Source organism: Ptychodera flava, chromosome 7, assembly GCF_041260155.1.
Source record: "Ptychodera flava strain L36383 chromosome 7, AS_Pfla_20210202, whole genome shotgun sequence".
Classification (NCBI taxonomy): domain Eukaryota; kingdom Metazoa; phylum Hemichordata; class Enteropneusta; family Ptychoderidae; genus Ptychodera; species Ptychodera flava.
The window spans coordinates 16,244,324-16,263,080 of NC_091934.1; the positions used below are offsets into that span (position 1 = coordinate 16,244,324).

An 18,757-nucleotide genomic window follows, 5' to 3' on the forward strand; every position below is an offset into this window, starting at 1 on the left:
TCGTGGTTTCAGGAATACCCATAATACTTTGACTTATAATGCATCAGCTTTGATAGTCTTAACATATCTCCCCTGAGCTTGGTGTCTTGTCAATGCCGCGACACTTGGCAACGACTAGTTTTAATTTGACAAAAACGAGCGTTACAGCTGTCCCGCGTTTGTTTCATAACTTCTGTGCTTAAACATCTTTTAAATCGTTTTCTGCAAGTAATGTAAAAATACAGAACATAAAATCTTAAAATCGAATCGAATGGATAATAGAACAAACAACACTACAAGAGTAAACCAGCTTCGAAAGATTTACATCCACTCTTTTGTCTTGGAAATCATTGCTTGATCATTTTCTTCGAATCCGTAAACACTTAAGTAGCCACTATGCGACATTTGACTGCTGCTGGTTGTAAAAATTCTTGCTATGCACTACAAAAGCGTTTCATCATCATTTAAAAGCTTTGGCTGAAATCAAAAGATCAACGTTTTAAGCACTAATTGTTTATCAGAATGCAAATAATATCAACTTTATGATCCATTTATTGGCTTTAAACATGATTGCTGTTAGCCTATCAAAGTAAAGATTTCCCCTAGTTGAATAATAATTACTAGTTTGAAGTCGGGAAGAAAATAATGAACAAAGACATAGACATCTCGTGAGAATTGATAATTTCCAATACATGGCAGAGATGTGTTTGAACAACTGACGATAATGGTTCTACTCCGGAATAAACAGACTCAGTACGCCCAAATAATCACGTGATGCCGGTACAGACTAAGCCACATGTGTGCTAACGCGTATGCAAATACACAAACGTCTATGCGCGTTTGCGCACATGGCTTTGTTTGTACCGTGGTCGATTCTAATTCCGGGTTTGGCCTATTGAAACAAGAAGAGTCATAAACATCTGAGTTAAACAACAATTACTAAGATGATGACGACGATGGTAGTAACGCTGCTGCTGATGATGATGCTGATGATGACAGTGATGATGATGATTATAATATAATACAATGAATCTCAGATTATATGAATAAGCTTATTGATGATTGAAGTAAATTAATTTACTTTTAGGACAAGATGTGGCAAGTGTTGATGTTGGCTACTTCTGTTAAGGCAATGGTGATTTATTGAACATATCAAAGAGACAATACACGATATGCCTTTCAATTTTATTGACTTTTTTCATTCTTGTTACGATTTTTTGCAATGGACTCGTGATTTCTGTCATTGTTTTCCCTTATAAAGTTCATTAAAATATGCGCTTGTATTTGTATAATATGCATTTTGTTTGCTATTCATCTTAATTTATGCCTGAATATTCAAAATATTCTCTGAACATGTGCCAGGTCCATCGACAAGGTCGTGCTGCGTGTTTCAGTCTTTTCTGTGATGTTGGCGAGGATGAATTTAACTCAGAAAAAACGAAACGTCAAAACTGTCCACAGCTGTACATTTAACAGCTGATAGCAATATAACCGTATTTTCTAGACGCTTACTGTTTTCAGATTTGCATTCTATTCACACTTTTTACATGTACTTTTTAGAAGTACATTGGCACTTTTCAGGTGAAAGATTTATAGCTTCTTTTATTGACTTCTCTTTGGTTTCTTTGATATCGTATTATCTTTGATTTGAATTGCACATACAGTTTGATGAATACTATATATCATAGCCCAAACATGGGACTATCTGCCCGAGGGTAGGTGACCATTTGCCCGACGTTTCGAATTCTGGCATATGAGAATAATCAAATATTAAAGAAAAAATTGAGGTCACCATGCTTGATTTTCTAAATTTTGACATTCTCATGGTAAAATACCACAAATGTAAAACTTTGAACGGTAAAGACTTTTAAGAAAAATGTGTGACTAAATTGAACTATTTATTTTCTACCAAATTTGCCATTATTAGGCCTACACCAAACATTTTAGAGATCAAACCTTTATTTTATGGAGTTTTTAAACTTCCAGTATTGTCAAGTGGAGCAGCATCTAAGTCATATGTCTCATACTTTTGAAAAAATAGTTTTTGTTAGGTCACTGTGCTTAGTTTTTCACTACGACAATTTGGCAAAATGTAGCTAGGAATTCACAGTTGCATAGTCTCTCATGACAGTCATTTTGTGTGCTCTTCAGCAGGTGCTATCCAAAAATTCCACTGATGCGTTTAAAAATTTAAGAACTGGCCTTTAAAGGATGTGGCTCTATAAACTGCTAATTGCAGATAACGTCGAACATCTGCCTAATACCTGTGTTTATTTTTTCTTTGCGCGCATCCTAAGTATGCGGCTATATGATAAAGACGGGAGCTTGAAAAATTTTGAGGGTACTGAGGGGATTTGAAAAAACACATTTCAATCCCGATTCCTCCAGCCGACCCCAACCGTTATCTAGGAACGCAGCCTAGTGTGCAAGAGGGAACTTTCAGTGATGGAGAGAGGCAGTAGGAAGCTTAAACTACGTGTGGGAGTTGCGAGCGGCAGACAATAGATACTGGAGGGCAGTGGGCAACATAATTCAGTAGCATGGATTTTTGCCGCATATACCAGTGGAAAGGCAGTTTCGAACAGCTCCACTTTCCCCTCCAAATATTCAGGTCAAGGTCAAAACAATGTAACTTCAGTATATCAAGCTTCAAATTTGTTTCTGTGCTGATTTTGTAGAATTGGCCGAATTTAGCACTTAGCTTCACCTGATGCGGCTGTACAAGATAAACTACTTGTACACGAATAGGGGGCGCTTTCCACTAAACTTTGAACCCTGCGGGTCAAAGTCCAGACCTTTTGTATCCGGACGTAGCACGTCACAGTGTCCTGCAGAACTCGAACACTCGAAAAGTGCAAATCGACCTGGGGTGAAATCTTTTTAAAGGTCGGTTGACAACATGGCAGACAATGAGTCAACACTAATGGCAGAAATCGACGAGAACTTTCTGCGCTGCGGGATCTGCTTCGAGCGTTACAAGAATGCGAAAATGCTACCATGTCTCCACAGCTTCTGTGAGCCGTGTCTAATTCAGATGGCTGAAGGCGGAGGTGCCATTACTTGCCCTGTGTGTCGTCGACAACATGACCTCACGAGTAATGGCGTCGCCGGAATTTCGACCAGTGTCTTTCTGAATGATCTGGTGCAGCTTTTCACTGAGAGGGAATGTAAAGCGGAATCGAACAAATGCGATGGGTGTGACCGAGGTGAGGCAACAAACCACTGCGTTGAGTGCACATTTGATTTGTGTAAAGCCTGCGTAGTTCCACACACGAAGTTCCCCTCGACGAAATCGCATCGCCTGGTACCATTAGTGGAGTACACCGCAGCGGTCCACTCTAATCCTGCGTCTGTACAACCTCCAGTCTACTGTAACAAACACCCATGCTATGACATTGAGCTCTATTGTGACACCTGTGACGTGGTAATCTGTGCTAAATGTACCATATCACACCATTCTAAGCAAGAACACCAATTCAGATGTGTTAACGAGGCAGCTCAAAGCTTCAAAGCAGATCTAGCCGCAATAGTCGATAAGTCGAAAGAGAAAGAGGCGGAGGCAAAAAGCAGTAAAGTCAAAGTTCAGCAAATGTTAGAATCCATTGATAAATGTTATGTAAGACAGGAAGAAAACATCAGAGACACAATTCGCCAAAATATTGAAGAAATGACGCGTCAGATACGCGAACATGGCGATCAACTGCTGACAGAGTTGAAAAGTGAATACGATACAAGGAAAGTTAACCTGACCGCTCAACTGAAAGAACTTGACATTGCTGAGAATGACCTGACAAGTACTCGTGAATATGCTGAGAAACTGATGCATTATGGGAACGCTTCACAGCTACTGTCTGCAAAGAAGGGAGTTGATTATCAAAGAGAAGAATTGCTGAAAGTACAGACACAGGTAGAGCCAGTGGAAGACGACTACATTCAGTTTGAACCATGTAATGACTTCTGTAGAGAGAAATCCTTGGGAACAATTAAATTTGATTCCAACGGTGTACAAACTAGACGCTTTCAATCAGTGTACCAGAATCGGTAATGAAATCTTGGTTACAATTCGAAGTGAGAATAAATCGACCCATCAGGAAGGCATGGCACAGCATGTCAAAGTTAAAGCTGTGATGAAGACACCTGACGGTAACACACAAAAAGTGGAAGTCAAGGACAATGAGAATGGAACAATGACTTTGAAAACACGTGTAAAGGAAGTAGGGGAACATGAATTGTCAGTGACAGTAGGTAGGAAACCAGTTCAGAGATCACCGGTCAGAATTAAAGTTATACCAGCCAATGGGTTGGCATGCAAAATAAGAGGGAAATTGCAAACCAGTAACAATTTTTGTGGTTTATGGGGGATAGCAAAGATGAAAACGACTGATGTGTTGATCTGTGATGCAGATATTCAGGGCCTACAGTTTGTTTCTTTAGCTGGCGGAGGTAGTAAACAAATTCAGTTTACAAATATAGAGGGTTTTTATCCAAATTTTGTTGCTGTGTCGTTGGATGACAATATCCTCATTTCGGACTTCGGAAACAAACAAATAATTGTCTGTGATGAGAATGGCAAGCTAATTCGGTATTTTGGACAAGGTAGGATCAAGTTCCCAGGTGGCATCGCCATCAATCCAGTCAACGGATGGGTTTATATTGTTGATCAAAATATTCACTGTGTTCACATTTACGATCAAGACGGCAATCATATCAAATCATTCGGTAGTAACGGAAGTCAGGAGGGTCAATTTATTCGTCCCTTCTGCGTGTGTATTAACACCATCGGCAATGTCTATGTATCAGACCGTGATAACCATAGAATCCAAGTGTTCAATGGTGATGGTCAGTTCCTCTTTACATTTGGCTGCAAGGGAAGTGTTGATGGTCAGATGAATGATCCCTATGGAATAGCTGTGGATAGGCACGGCAATGTGTACGTGGCAGATAATGGCAATAACAGAATCATGAAATACGAATCACATGGTAGATTTGTTAGTCGTGTCGATGATGCAAGTGGCCAGCTGAATAGTCCTATCGGTGTCTGTGTCACTGACGATGACAGAGTCATTGTAAGTGATCGGGGAAACGGCTGCATCAGGATGTATGCACAATAATGCAGTTTGCCAGTCATTGAATAACGCCAGTCCGGTAAAAACAAAGTATTCAGTAGAACATTTTACAGAGAAAGCTTCACCAATATGACAAAATGCGGCCGAAGGTTACAGTCAACATTTTCACTGTCCTGTGAAGATTTTTAAGTCATTGCCGAATCTTGATTAATATATTTCAAAGGATCTCTCCGGTGATTTTTCACAAATCACAGTGATGGCCAGAGCCTCTATGGGGCTTGGTCTACTACTAGCATTTATTGTTTTGACTTTTTGGTAAAATTCATCAACCGTTCACCGACACGGCTTGCAAATATTTTCGTTGTTTCTTTAGTTTTTACCCTTGCAATTTTCCTCGATACCTGCGCACTTAATTTTCTGATTTCTTATTCAAAATTATTATTGCAGTTTTTGATGTGGTATATTTTCGTTGTATCTGATAAGATTGACTTCGCTGATGATGTCATAGATATGTACGCAATTTGAAGTACAGATTCTTATGGTAACATTTATTGTTCTGTTCTTAACATTTTAATTGTCAAACTGTTTCATTAAACAATAAGTGATGTTTAGTGTTAGCAGCTTGTGAACCTTCCAAGTTGCGTTCAATGGTACTTAACTTAAGTACTAATGTACATTTAGACACGCGGATTATATTCAGCATAAAATACACAATACCTTACCATATATTAGCTTAATCTTAAATGGATGATCTTTTTTGTAATGATCGACTACTTTACTTTACAACTTTTTCAGAGAATAAATATCAAAAGGATGTGATAATTTGATTCATGTAATTATGTTGCTTAAGCTGATTTGTGTTGAGTTACAATTCCGTTTCGACGTTATATAAATGAGCGCGCCGATAAATAAATACATCATTGACAAAGACAGAAATGAATCAATCCGTTGACAGGACACTGATACCTAATTTCGATGTGTTCGCGAGAGTTTTTTGAAGATCGCCTCCACCTGCTGTACATTACCCCTCCTTACCCGAAACTATATTAAGGCGATCCTTTCGTTTTGAAAGGAAAGTAAAAATTTATTCAATAAATAGTGACTTTGATGGAGAATATGTTTATCATCAACATTAAGCGTCATGTCTAATTTAATGTGAATAAACAAAGCAAACGAAAAAATCATGATGGACAAAGAATGTCTTGCGAATAAATTTAGGGGAGCTCTTTGGAAGTCTCGAGAGAGCGCCCTCAAGCGACCAATAGCAAGAGGTGACTTGAAAGGGCAACGTTGTCCACAAATCATTCTTTCTGTACAAGCAGAATGTATCTTTCGCTCTTTTTGCCGTGAAATACTGAGAAAAGGCTTCTCCCAGAGGAATATTGTTGATAGTTTTGTGATCAGCAGTCATTGCAACTTTATATCAGACCAAAGCGATTAATCGAATATTGAGTTGTATGAGAGCGCTTTTAGTAAAAACCTCTGTAGCAGTCGTGATATTCTTTCAATGATATCGTTTGTGATCGAAGGTTGTTTGATGTTATGTAGCTACAAACTGCTGTCTACTAGACTTACAATGGTACCTTTATAATAATTTGAAAAAATATCGATAGACAAATGGAATCATAGGATGCACCGCAAAATATCGTCACTTGTTTATATTTGCACAGAAAATTTACAACGTATATGTTTCAATATAAACAATATGACATTATTCCAGAAACTTTAAATTCAAAATGTGGCTGAATTATTCAACATAGACATGTCTGTCTAGAGATGCCATACTTACAACGATGTTATATGTAAGTATCGTCAGAGCCGAACTTCAAATAGATGAATCACTCACATCTTAGAATTCGGAGCAGGATTTTTATTTATTTTTCGCGATGGCCTGTCTAGGAGATGGTTGTAACGCAGTGGATAGATAAACATCCATGTTGGACTAGAAATTATATCGAAGCAGACTGATAGATTTAACCTCTACTCAGAGACAAGAATACAAAGAAATGTTCAATGTACAAAATTACTGGCATCATTAAATACAAAACGTTACATAAGTATTATTTAATATTTTGAAATTCTATATCGCAGACCTGCAAAAAGTGTTAGCGCAAAATTCTATGATACCTTTCATTTTTCTCAATGAACACAAATACAAAGACCAGAAATAAAGACTTTATGGAAATCGCTTTGTTTTTTATTTTAACCATACAGATCTGTTACGCTCTTCGCGACAAGGTGCTTGATGTGTATACGCACAGCCGAGGAGTCCGCTGCCTTGCAAAATCGAAGCGAGTGATGAGGTCAAGCGCACGACAAACAGATCAAGGCACATAGAAGAGTGCGTTTATCCATTTGTATTTTATAACTACGGTAACAGAGAAATAACAAAGCCGTGTCCTCAACGAGCAATACTTTTCTACCCTGTATACTAAGATTGCATGACATCATGTAAAGTGGGAGCAAAACGATACATTTTGATTTATCACTTGTATTATAACAGCATCATGAAAAGAAATATTTCCGACGAGAATAAATAAATAATCATGACATTCAAGTCTGACTGTGTACATCGTTCCCTGGTTTCCTAATTTCAAAACAAACTCATAACATCTTCTCTCAACTGAGTGAATGGTAAACCTTCCAATCTTTCGCCCTCTGCAAGATGGAGGTACAAAATTTGTACTAAAAGTCATAAAAGATTTCAGTTCAATGCACGCTAGAAATGTGGGATCGTTACAATTATTGTAAAATACCATCGCAAGAAAAATATACGACGAAGACGTTGAAATTTGAAAAAAAAACACACACACACTGAAATACTGACTTGATGAAAGAAGTCAGCGACTCAAAAACACAACTGAATTTGAGAAACTAGTTTTATTCAATAACTTTTATTCGATTTATCATGATAAAGCTAGTATCTTTACCTTTGATAAGGTTGCCATATTTCATTTTATGTTTAAATGTGACAATTGCAAGTTCTCGTTCAACTCCCAAAGCGTGTTTTCAGCATTGTCAATTTCGAAGCACAAATTTCACTGTTACTATTTAACTTTGAATTCTAGTCGGGAGCACAATTCATATGACAACGATGATGGCATACATGTAGTTTTACGTATAAAGGTTGAGTTGACAAGCTCAACACGTGTATTTCAACATACAGCCGTGGACTACAATTATTGCAGCTACTCAACAATATGACCCGTTTGCGTGTCCGTAACACCAAGAAGCCAGGTGCGGTTGTCTCAGAGACACTGGCCCATCATCGCCCACAGGTTTCAGGGGTAAACTTGGGTGTTGCATGATGGATAATTTAACTTCCGCCGCCGTTAAGATAATGTTTTGCATTTGTCGGAAAATGTGTTACTCTTCCCAAAAATGTTACTCTGTCACATTTGAAAGATTTTACTGTGCATTAAAGTAGTTGCGCCCTCACACAAAAGTGTTTCTCCGTGAAAATAAATTGCCCCCCTCAAGAACAGTAAGTTTGACTGATTCCATAGTGTTTAGTTTTACAATACTCAAATGTAGAATATGTATCTCAAAAGAATTAATTTTGACTTCTTCAGAAAAAAATTCGCTCCATTAAAAGTTGTATTTAGTGTATTTCAATTTGCTGCTCTGAGAAAATCTGTTTTCCATTGAGAAATTAATTTTATTCTAGAAAGGTTTACCGTCCATTTAAGAAATACAATTCGTGCTCAGACCAAAGGCTTCAAAGTTTTAAGTTCGTACTCTTGAACAATGTTTACTTGTTTTACAAAACAAACAATATTTTTGAGAAACAAATATTTTATTTGAAGTTAAAGTTAATTGTATTTTGTTAAAGTTAAACTTTTGTTTTTGTTTCAACACATTTTACCCTAAAATAAACTTTCCCGTACAGAATTAAACTATTTGCTTTGGGAAAATGAAATCTCTTACAAATATTGAAGATATTGTCACAAGAAAAAGAGTTCGTATTCTCAATAATAATATTCCGTGCTGCGTGTAGGGAGGGGCCACGATATGAGACCGACATGTATCTGAAATTTAAAATTCACAAAATCGTTTTACAACTCACTAAAATGTAGTTTTACTTTGCTTGCCGTTCGATGCCCTTGGTTTTATTCTCTTTGTTGTACACTCTACCGAACTTAGAAATATTTTTAGAAATATGAGAAACATGTACATTCATTAATGCTACAACGAACCATATCCTCAATTAGCAGAATTATTGAGTGAAACTTTAATGCAATTGTTACCGTTATCAGCCACTATAACTCTGTCATCGTCAGTGACACAGACACCGTAGGACGGTTAATACCGTCACCTACTTCATCGATACGGCAAACAAATTTACCATTCGATTCGTATTTCACAATTCTGTTATTGGCGTAATCTGCGACATACACATAACCGTGTTTGTCCACCACCATTCCATGGGACAGTTTCATCTGACCATCACCACTTCCATGGAGCCAAATGTATAGAGGAACTGACCATCACCATTGAACACTTGGATTCTATGGTTATACTGTCTGATACATAGACATTGCCGCGTTGTCAATACAGACAAACCTGGGATAGCTAAACTGACCCTTCTGACTTCCATTACTACCGAATGATTTGATGTGATTGCCGTCTTGATCGTAAATGTGAATACAGTGAGCACCATAGTCTACAATATAAACCCTTCCATTGACAGGATTGATATCGATACCAATGGGAAGACGAATCTTACCCTTTCCAAAACACCTGATTAGTTCACCATTCTCATCACAGACAATTACCTGATTATTTCCATTGTCTGTAGTAAAGACATTACCATTCACTGATACAGCTGCATCATAGGGATGGAAATTACTGACATTTGCAAACTTGAACATCTTCCGATGTCTTCCATTTACAGTAAAACTTTGTAATCTTTGATTGTTATACTCAGCAACCAACACGTCACCGTTTCTCATCATTGTCATCCCCTGTAAATCATTAAACTGACCGATCCCTGAACCTTTCTCCCCAAACTTACACATCAACCCTTTCTTAGCGATAACCTTAATGTTAACCGGTGATCCTTCTACTGGTTTCTTACATACTGTCACTGACAATTCATGTTCCCCCTCTACCTCTACACGTGTTTTCAAAGTCATTGTTCCATTCTCATTGTCCTTGACTTCCACTTTCTCTGTGTTACCGTCAGGTGTCTTCATCACAGCTTCAACTTTGACACGATGTGATACCTCTTCCTTGTTTAGGCTTGATTCATTCGCGCTTCGAATGGTGCATGTGATGTCTTCGCCAACTCGAACTGTTGGAGTGACTGACTCCACTTTGTACACCGTCGGAATGAATGTTATTGTCCCAAGACTTTTCTTTCTACAGAAGTCGTCAAATTGTTGAAACTCCATGTAGTCGTCTTCCACTGGCTCTAGCTGTGTTTGTGCTTTCAGCAATTCTTCTGTTTGATGATCAACTCTCCTCTTTGCTGACATTAGCTGTGAAGCGTTCCCATAATGCATCAGTGTCTCAACATATTCACGAGTACTTGTCAGGTCATTCTCAGCGATGTCAAGTTCTTTCAATTGTGCAGTCAAGTTAACTTTTCGTTTATCGTATTCACCTTTCAACTCTGTCAGTATTTCGTCGCCGTTTTCCTGTATCAGACGTGTCACTTCTTCGATAGTTTGACGGATGTGTTTTCTGATTGTTTCTTTCTCTCCTCGGTAACACTTGTCTAGCGATTGTAATACTTTTTGCACTGTGGTTTTGCTGTCATGTGCTTGGCGTTCTTTCACTCTCACACTAGTGGTGACGTCAGACAAATATTGACTGAAGCGCCTTGCAGCGTCTTTGACACACCTGTACTGGTGTTCTGGTTTCGAATGATCCAGTGCAGTACACTTAAGACAGATTGCCATGTTGCAGGTATCACAGTAGAATTCGACCTGAAACTTTGAATGTGTGTTGCAGTAGACAGGGGGTTCGACCGAGGCTGGGTTAGCTGACGCTGCTGCGTGATATTCATCGAGTTTCAACAGACGGTGTGATTTCGTCAGCGGGATCTTTGTATGACCTTTAGCACAAGCATGACAAATAACAAAGCTGCACTCAATGCAGTGAGTTGTCGCTTTGCCCTCTTCACATATTGCGCATTTCTTTGACTCAAATCCATCCTCATGTGTCGCAAAATATTCTAGTAAATCATTCAGGAAGACGTTGGTCTCAATTCCTGCCACACCATTATCGTTGAGTTCATGAACTCTACGACAAACCGGACATGTAATGGCGCCCCTCTTCTCAGCTAGCTTACCGAGACAAGGCTCACAGAAGCTGTGCAGACATGGTAGAATTTTGGCATTCTTGTATCGCTCAGAGCAGATCCCGCATAGAAAGAAATTCTCGTCGAATTTTTCGGGTAGTTTCGATCCCTTAGCTGCCATGTTTTACGGTGTTTGCCGAGCAATCGGAGTAGGACGATGAACGACTGCAGAAATGGTATGTTTTGCAATTCCCGGAAGCAAGGCTTCATGGGTAGGACAATGTGGTAGTTCAAAGTGTTCAGTATTGCTGAACTTTGGACCCTCAAGCAGCGAACCATTGATCATCAGGGTAAGATATTAGAGCTATTGACAATTGACAGTATAGAACTACGTTGAAGGGAGCATGCTAGTCAAAACACCCTACTTTCAATGTGCTCATTTTAATTTTCAGTAACTTGGTGTCAATGATGAAACCTTGGCACGGTTCCCCTGGCTGCGATGACTTTTAGCATGAGAATTTTCCAGAACGCGTACGCGTCATCAGTTACTGTTTGCTACGATGAACTAGAGAATTTTGTTCTCTTGAAAATTATGGGTTACGAGTTTAAAATACACCCTCTCATCGGATGAAGCTATGACAATTTCACGTGCTTAACTTTTTAAAATGTGACACCTGTTTACGAAAAAGTGTACATGAAATCTCTGATCATTTATGGGTTGAAAACGATTTCCTGTATAATATGTTAATGACTACCTTGTCCGTTTGACTGTCTGAAAGATGTACTCCGTTAAAAATACTGAGTACAAAAAATAAGTTTTCAATCTACGTCAGTTGTAATGACAGCGTCAAGGCACGCTATTGACAGAACAAAAGCTACATACATATCATGAGCATTTATTGCAATATGTGAAGTGAGAAACATTTTTCGGCATCTCAAAACGCGCAGAAGAGATGGTCAAATTCATTACTGGTCACAAATAGAGGAGATAAAGAAGTCAGTGATTATGAAAACAAGATTTCTGACCATGGATGCAGATTTGGTATCTAAAAGAAATAGAATAGCTTAACAAGCTTGCTAGCAAGTCTCTGTTTCTTCTGAGCCTGGGTGGACACCCACAGGGGTCACTCTGTGTTTTGACTATGGTAATGGGAGTCACTGTGATTTTGGTCAGTGTGTTTTTTTTAATTAAGGTACAGTTCATACACTGCCTAAATGAATCATACCAGCCACGAACATCATCATCCATTTACAATTTTTTGACGCCCCTTCGGCCGCACAGACCAGAGATATATATCCGAAATATCTTGATGTTTGCAATTGAAAGTCAGTTTTGCAAAGCTTCATATACCACCCACGAATTGTATCATTCACTTGCAGTTTCCCGCTCGTAACTTGAATACATAAGATATATGTGGATATTTGGAAAATGAAAGTACGTTGTGCAAAGTGCATCCATCATTGTGAAATCTGCAGTTTATTACAAAGGATGACAAAACCTGATCCTTTTCTCTTATATGTCGTACAGAAAATTTCAAGAACTGTATAAAATCGAGAACTCTGTATGCACAAGAAAGTAACAAGCACTGATATTTCATAGAACAGTGATACAATGACATATTTTACATGGGACAATTTACAAGGTATTTGTCGTTTTCATTGATGCACCTGAATGGGAAACTATTTTCCTTCCTTTGACAAGAAATTCAAATCACGGTCTTTCTTCATTAGTAAAGTGATAGTCAATAAAGGGGAGATGGATGTGTCTTCACAGTTTCAACGATAAAATAAAAGGTCCGTTTAGAAACTGTGCAGATCAATTTCGCGACACCTTATAAAACTAGAGATACAGAGCTCAGGAGTTGTAATTAGAACAAGCAAAGAGGCTAATTTTTCTTTGCTTCTTTCAATGGGTTTTAAGAGCTTTAGTACTGTGCGTATGTCATTTTGACAAACATGTTTCAACTTGATCTAGGAATGTTTCTTCAATTTGTAGGCCACTCTGTCAAGCCGCGTAGTTTAGACGATGCTTCTCCAAAGACAACTGTCCTTCACATTCATTTGCTGGTTATTTCACCATCAACTCTATCTTCTTGAAATAAATGCCTCAAACTTCTTATTTCTCAGAAACGCAAAACTCAGAAACTCTGTCAAGCGAAGGAAATGTACATGTATTTGGTCCATCTCAACGGATTTTTAAACAGAAAAGTGTAGTCTGGTCGTATACCTTCTTTTCTCTTTATTACTCGTAAGTTTAATTTCTAATTTCTCGCAATTACAAGTGCAGACACAGTGACACGCAAAACATTAGGCCGGGGATAGTAACGACTTACATATAGACACCGTCGACAGAAGGATGTATAGGACAGTAAACTAAGCTGTGCGTGAGAAAAACAGTATTCGCATGACGAGTAGCAACGGGTACGCTTAAGTTTTCTCACATCAACGAGCGGATATTTTTGTCATCAGTGTGCGGGGAAATGCATACACTCGAACGGGCAACTTTGAAAGATGCCCAAGGATAGACAGGGAGTGGGATTCAAATGTTTTCGACAGCCTAGTGTGATGACTGGAAAGGAGTACTAGTAAATTTGTATTATTCATGATATATGGCGGGGACAGGGCAAGGGTAGCTTTTGTTAGGGGCATTCAGAGGTCATCAGAGAGTTTGTGGTAGGAGAGAGTCGGCTGGAGGGTTTCATAGAAGATGGAGAGTGGGAAGAAGAGAAGCTGATGGATTTGAGAGAAAAACAAATCAAATCTGATCGTATCGGGAGCTCGCGCAGTTGTGAACAGCATTTGTTAATCCCTAAAAGTTTTGTTTTGAAAGTATGTTTATATGCAAATTCAATTCCAGTGAGAATTTCTCGAATTCCTGAAGTCATCTCTGTCATATTCTGTTAAGGCTTTTGAACTGCGTATGTAACGCCCTGCATGGAATTTAGTTCTCGCTTAGATGCAAGTCACAGCGCCCTCTAACTACTGACCTTGCTTTCCAAATGTTATTAGCAACAGATATGTATCAGATGTATTACAATTGTCCTATACACAATGCTTGGCTACACATCGATCACATGTGTGTCAAACTATAGCTGTAATAAAAATTACCGAATCATTTTCCCTTACTATTATATTTTAAGACTCTCTCTCTCTCTCTCTCTCTCTCTCTCTCTCTCTCTCTCTCTCTCTCTCTCTCTCCTCTCTCTCTCTCTCTGAGAGGAAATAATCCTAATAAAATTTTAACTAAAACGATGACATCCAGAGAAATGGTAAAATCCATTAAGTGCCTAGAACACACAACTCTTGATTAACTCAAACAATATATTTAAAGTCTGCATTAATGAGCATTATTTTCAGAAAAAAGATGAGAAGAAACGTGTCGAAATAACGTCCTTTCTCGTTTATCATAGGGAGGTATCTTTTCAGATGTGTTTCTATACTATCACCTTGTGTCGGACAATGTAGGATGGGCTACAAACCGTTACGATGAAGAGATTGCTAGGAAATAAAATCATGATAGCATATCGACATAGTAGATGTGATATAGCTTATCAATCGATTAAAACGAAACCTAGCGTTCTTTATAGTAAAGGTTAATCCCAAGCCGCAATCCCTTACCCTTATTTGCTGCAAATTTATTTGTTAAGCCATGAACACAGTGTGCATGCAAATTTGTCAAAATCTCTCTTGTAATAAACGTTACCAACGATCGGTCTACTCATTAACATTAGAGAGAGTCAACATACAAGCAGGTCTTTATAACATATTCATCTGTTATAATGTTTCGCTCATTTCCCATGACTAATATTATATTGATCTGTGGTAGTAGAGAGACGTTGTTAAGATTGTCCCTTGCCGGGTAAGAATTCCGAGACTTTGAGAGACGATATAGCATGTACTCTTGAAGTTTGAGACTCCTGTTACAATTAACTGCCGTCAGGTCTACCGCCAAGTGATGCAGACATTAGTTTGGAGGGAGTAACAATACCTCTTCAGAAGACATGGCAACGGTCGTCGGGGAGGGGAGACTTCAAGTGAGAAGTATTGCAATGTGCTAAGGAAAACTCAAGTGTCAAATGTGAGTCAAAAAGCACAGGTGAAGGCACATCAATGGTAACTGATATGTGCTGGGTATCAAATAGGTACAAGTTATCGCTGTGGGTTAAGGTGCCTCTGAAAAATTCTTTAAGAGGTAAATTTTTCCCAAGAAGTTTTCACGTAATGTGACTTCTGGTAGGCATCCAAATTGTATGTTGATGCCTGCCATAGTGGTAATATTACGGAGTTCTATCTGAACCACTGAATGGCCGTAAAAGGCACTTTAATACGAACACTATTCAAAGAAAGTGATGAAAGCTATACACCAAAGTAACATTTTAGCTTTTTATCACATTGCCTCGCTCAACCTGCCTGCTGAATCACTAGAAATATTTCTTCGGGAGGTAATAAATATAGCATCACATCATATGCGATACCATATCGTATCATGTATTCATACCGATATTGCTACATCGTAGTGATGTTGACAGCAAATACCATACAATAGATGCCAAGGTGTGTATATTATATATCATAAGTTTCGGAATGTCCTATTTAAATCATGATTTCACAATTTCATCTTTATTCACCTACAGTGTTAGAAGTTGTTTTCAAATTGAGACCAGGACACGAGGAGGAGGGAGCAGCCTATCTTGTAGTGCATCGGCATGTGTCAACTCTTGTGTTTTTTTTTACCTGGGTGCTACAAAAGTCAAAGCCTACCTTGGCAAACACCATGTCCTACTAGCTATATTAATGGCCTACAACCAAAGAGACACTTTCAGTCCTTAAGCTCACAAGTTAGCACAACCATTACTCTTTCAGCATGCCTAGGCCTGATATGTCAAAGTCACAGCACTGATACTGACGAAGGGTAAAGTCCTAACCGAAATGCAGCGCCCTCTTCCGACAAGAATAAACGTTGTGTGAAATTGCATTCTCGTCTTCCGAATGGCTTCCGTTGAAACATGAATCACCTTTAATGTGGAACAAAAGAAGTAGCTGCAGTTTTGTTTATATCCGATAATCTTTCATCAAATCGCCAATAACCTTTGGTCAAATCAGTTTTTCGCCCATCTACTAAAATGGGTGAACAGTTTCTCAGAGTTAGGCATTGCTTATAAGCAATAAACATGAGTAGTTTCTTTTATCCAGTTTTAAAAGTATGCAAACTCGATTGACTGCTTCTTCCTTTATCACCAGAAAAAGAGCGTCTCTTTTGCAGAACGCATTGGGTGACTCTGGGTTCAATGATGATGCCCATAGAAATTTTCAGACATCCAAGACGTGTAAACGAAGAATTGCGACACTAATTCTGCATTAGGCCTAATTACAGTGGCCTGCATTTGCCAACTTGGCAAGGAATACAATTTAGAACACAAAGGATCAGGATGTCACATTCTGTTAGTTCACTTAATTTGCTCAGGACGACCAGTCATTCACGTCATCAAATCTCTAACCTATTCTTTTTTACCCACATGGCAAACTGATTCTGTTGAGTCGTTACGTGACGTCAGACTCGTTCTCGCTACTGTCTCATAACAGCATGCATCACGCTACTCTTTATCCCAAGATCATTCTTAGTTCTTTGTGCTATAGTATCTAGTCTCCCTCATGTCACAATATTATTTTTCAGTAAGTTTGCACAGAGTTATTTGAGCTACCCTCGTGGTTTTGTACAGAGCCTTCCACTGGATTGCTGGCTTATTCTCACAAGCAGGCAATAAGATGAATGCTTGATCAGTACGAGTGAATTCCATGGCCTGTTCTATACGACCATAGTATCATGGGAAGTCTGAGACTTGGCTAATTCAGTCTGAATTCATTTTACAGGTACCTTCACGTCACTGATACAAAATCAAAAATATCAATAATTGATTTCGGGTATGGAAATTTCTTTAGTTCACACATGGTATAAATTTGTCATGGGACTCTAATTGCCATGGGACCATGCATACGACAAAAGCGGATTTTTTTCTGTACTCTCTTGAAAGTCTGCCTATATACAAACAACAAAGTATAACGTATGTATGTCAGATTGTTTGGTCATTCCCTACATAGTCTACACATCTTATAATTTGTCACGCATGTGAATTTCTCAAATAGGTACATGCTGGATCATAGAGTAAAAAAATGTAATCTATAGTAACCAGCTGGCTGTAGTCTGCAGTCACTTTGCAAACGATTGTTGTCAACGCCTGAGGGCGATATCATCTTGCTTTACCGATGTGTTTAATTGCAGGCACTTTCATTTGTTTAGTAAGCCGAGCGTCATTGGTGCAAGTAGTTATATCAATGGAGGTAACTTTTGAGAGTCCACATATCCATCCCCGGAGAAGACAGTCCTTGGAAGACAGCCTATTTCACAGGGTACAGGGAAAAGTCCCCTTGGGTGGGGAGGAAGGTGTTTTTTTGTGCAACGGTTTACCTTATTTGATTTTATTAATTTTGACTGTGATATTTCAAATAAAGAGTTCAACTCTACACCGTCTGACTGCTTTATTATTACCTACAAGTCCTTATCTCCTCTGTAATTGCTCTGAAAACATTGCCAACTTGCTAATCCGCTGTCCGTATCAGCGGATTAAGTGATTGAGTCAACACCAAAGCCGTCCCACACGCATTAATAATCCTCGGAGCAATTACAGTGGTGCATACACACGTTGGAGAGGGGATAAGGACTTGTCGGTAATAATAAAGCAGTCATACGGTGTAGAGTTGAACTCTTTATTTGAAATATCACAGTCAACATTAATAAAATCAAATAAGGTAAACCGTTGCACAAAAAACACCTTCCTCCCCACCCCAGGGGACTTTCCCCTGTACCCTGTGCCTATTTTGAACTTTGTCGACAATAAATAAGTACGTGAGTACATATGATCAAAGGCCCGTGCTTACACATAACAAAATACGTCGAAGTGGTTTCAATCTGTGAATGCATTAAACAGTGACTCCAAAGGTCAGGCTACTTTTTGAGAAAACGTTTATTTCATGAGAAAGCGTTCAATAACTTATGAAGTTTTCGACATTGCTGTTCCTTAGAAGAGTTATTCGCACATATTTGCATATTGAGATCCAAATGTAGTCACGTGATCAATATCTAAGAAGTGAATGGACAAAATCTGCTGAAAATAAATACAGAAGATATTGGACAAATGATGCTTTGATTGAGGTTAAAGAATACGAGTAGAAGATTTATCAACAGTGACAGACGAAATTTTCTTAAAATTATGACCGTTTTATGATGGTTTCGGCTGCATCAAGTTGATAATTTTGTGAATCTGTTCTTTTATGCAAACATGTATCACTATTTCTCTTCAACCATTGCCAGTATATTGGCCCCTTAAAATGTTGATTCTTCCCGAGCACAACGTAAATGTAGCATATCTGAAGGTATTGCCTCGGTCACGTGACTACGGTGGCTCTCAAA

At 38.5% G+C, this 18,757-nt stretch overlaps 4 protein-coding genes across 4 annotated transcripts in view; 2 read left to right on the plus strand and 2 right to left on the minus strand.

The window, feature by feature from the left end:
- Positions 1–2,878: 2,878 nt before the first annotated feature.
- Positions 2,879–4,024, plus strand: LOC139136326 (E3 ubiquitin-protein ligase TRIM56-like). Its single transcript, XM_070704049.1, has one exon. The coding sequence runs from the start codon at positions 2,879–2,881 to the stop codon at positions 4,022–4,024; it is 1,146 nt and encodes a 381-aa protein (XP_070560150.1).
- Positions 4,025–4,076: 52 nt separating this feature from the next.
- LOC139136327 (tripartite motif-containing protein 2-like) lies at positions 4,077–5,090 on the plus strand. Its single transcript, XM_070704050.1, has one exon. The coding sequence runs from the start codon at positions 4,077–4,079 to the stop codon at positions 5,088–5,090; it is 1,014 nt and encodes a 337-aa protein (XP_070560151.1).
- A 4,469-nt stretch (positions 5,091–9,559) lies between these two features.
- LOC139136328 (tripartite motif-containing protein 2-like) lies at positions 9,560–11,470 on the minus strand. The gene has a single exon (XM_070704051.1). It carries the CDS (start codon positions 11,468–11,470, stop codon positions 9,560–9,562), a length of 1,911 nt encoding a protein of 636 aa, XP_070560152.1.
- Positions 11,471–18,293: 6,823 nt separating this feature from the next.
- Positions 18,294–18,757, minus strand: part of LOC139136872 (uncharacterized) — a 17,926-nt gene continuing 17,462 nt past the window's right edge. Inside the window, exon 2 of the mRNA XM_070704708.1 lies at positions 18,294–18,757. This exon is cut by the window's right edge and continues 799 nt beyond it. The gene's annotated coding sequence lies outside the window, so the exon portion shown is untranslated.

What these genes read in the sequence shown, in the direction of transcription:
- LOC139136326 (XM_070704049.1), top strand. Translation starts at nt 2,879, where the DNA reads ATGGCAGACAATGAGTCAACACTAATGGCAGAAATCGACGAGAACTTT.
- LOC139136327 (XM_070704050.1), top strand. Translation starts at nt 4,077, where the DNA reads ATGGCACAGCATGTCAAAGTTAAAGCTGTGATGAAGACACCTGACGGT.
- LOC139136328 (XM_070704051.1), bottom strand. Translation starts at nt 11,470, where the DNA reads ATGGCAGCTAAGGGATCGAAACTACCCGAAAAATTCGACGAGAATTTC.